The sequence below is a fragment of the Penaeus monodon genome, chromosome 24, assembly GCF_015228065.2.
Source record: "Penaeus monodon isolate SGIC_2016 chromosome 24, NSTDA_Pmon_1, whole genome shotgun sequence".
Lineage (NCBI taxonomy): Eukaryota > Metazoa > Arthropoda > Malacostraca > Decapoda > Penaeidae > Penaeus > Penaeus monodon.
The window spans coordinates 13527073-13528434 of NC_051409.1; the positions used below are offsets into that span (position 1 = coordinate 13527073).

Below are 1362 nucleotides of genomic sequence, written 5' to 3' on the forward strand. Positions count from 1 at the left end.
AAGAAGTGCTACTTATTGTAGTTATTGGCTTTTCTATAGGAGTTGTAGTAGTTGTTATTTCAGAACTTGCAGTTGTTGTCATTAAGGGGCTTGTTATTACAAGGCTCATAGTTGTTTCCAGTGATCCTGTACTTGTTGCAGGACTCATAGTTGTTACCATAGAGCCTACACTTGTAGCATCAGTTGTAGAGAGAGAACTTACAGCTACATCAGCATACAAAACTTTGCCTGTATCATGTCGTTTTTCACTTGGAGTTGGTGTATTTCTGACCCGGTAGACAGGTTGACGAGTTGGATATCTGTTGGGGAAAGTTCATATATTACTAAGAATAGAATTTTCAGGCTTAATAGCTCTTAATACCATTTTTAACTTTTTATACACTATCAGTGATAATTGTAAGAAAATTATTGATAATAGCAATGTAGATATGTATATAGGACACTAACATCAGAATTTTTTAATTAATTTTTTTTATTCCTTTGCTTCTCTTTTCTTACATTAAAGCTGGTTGCTGCATTTGAGTAAAGAATCTTATGCAAGCGTCAGTTTCCATATAAGCATCCACCACGTGAGTAAAATATAGCAAAAATTATATATCCCATACCCATTTAGAGTACATCATCCAGAAAATGAGCAGACCAAAAATTATATTTATAAATAGAGCAGTATCTTTTTTTCAATTAATAACAAGATAAAGGCATAGTATGAACTGATATACTTAGAATTTGGTATAAAATGAAGTAGAAAATAGTAGAGACAACATGAAAAAGAATGAAACATTTAAAAGGATTGGATGGTGTTATTAATTCAAGGATGGTGAACAACATGAATATATATATAAATAAGAACATTTAAGAATCATCAAAGTCAAAGAATGCTAAAATGTTTCACTTTACCTGTAGCCATAATAGGGATTTCTGTAGTATGAAGGGTGATATCTCTGATTGTAAGTTTGGCTGTAACTCCATTGACCAGAAGCAGCTGTTACACTTAACACTACAATCAGAAAGGTAACTGTAGCTGGGCAAGCTGTAAAAAGTGATTATTAATAAAGTGCAGATATCATAACAGTAATATAGATAGTAATACAGACGTTTCTATATCATAACATTCGAAAATGAGTAAGGAAGTTTTTTATGGAAATGTAAAGGGAAAATTTATATATGCATTTTTATGTTAATTATGCAAACCATTTTCAAGCACATAGTTATACTTCCAAGATATTCCTGTGCCAACAATAAGATTTTCCTTGCTATGTTGTATTAATCATTCATTGCTAATACTATGGTAGAGGCATTGTCATTAATGAACAGTTTTATTTTGACCTAGCTCACAATAGTTTTGGCAAATAAGTTGGTGCC

The 1362-nt window shown here is 31.6% G+C and overlaps 1 protein-coding gene across 1 annotated transcript in view; it reads right to left on the bottom strand.

Annotated features, from left to right (window-relative positions):
- LOC119588863 (titin-like) overlaps positions 1 to 1362 on the bottom strand; it is an 11454-nt gene that overhangs the window by 4767 nt on the left and 5325 nt on the right. Inside the window, exons 2-4 of the mRNA XM_037937501.1 lie at positions 1192 to 1253; positions 898 to 1030; positions 13 to 299 (exon numbers count right to left, since the gene is read on the bottom strand). Of these exons, the coding sequence (XP_037793429.1) occupies positions 13 to 299; positions 898 to 1030; positions 1192 to 1253 (482 nt within the window). The remainder of the gene's footprint in view (positions 1 to 12; positions 300 to 897; positions 1031 to 1191; positions 1254 to 1362) is intronic.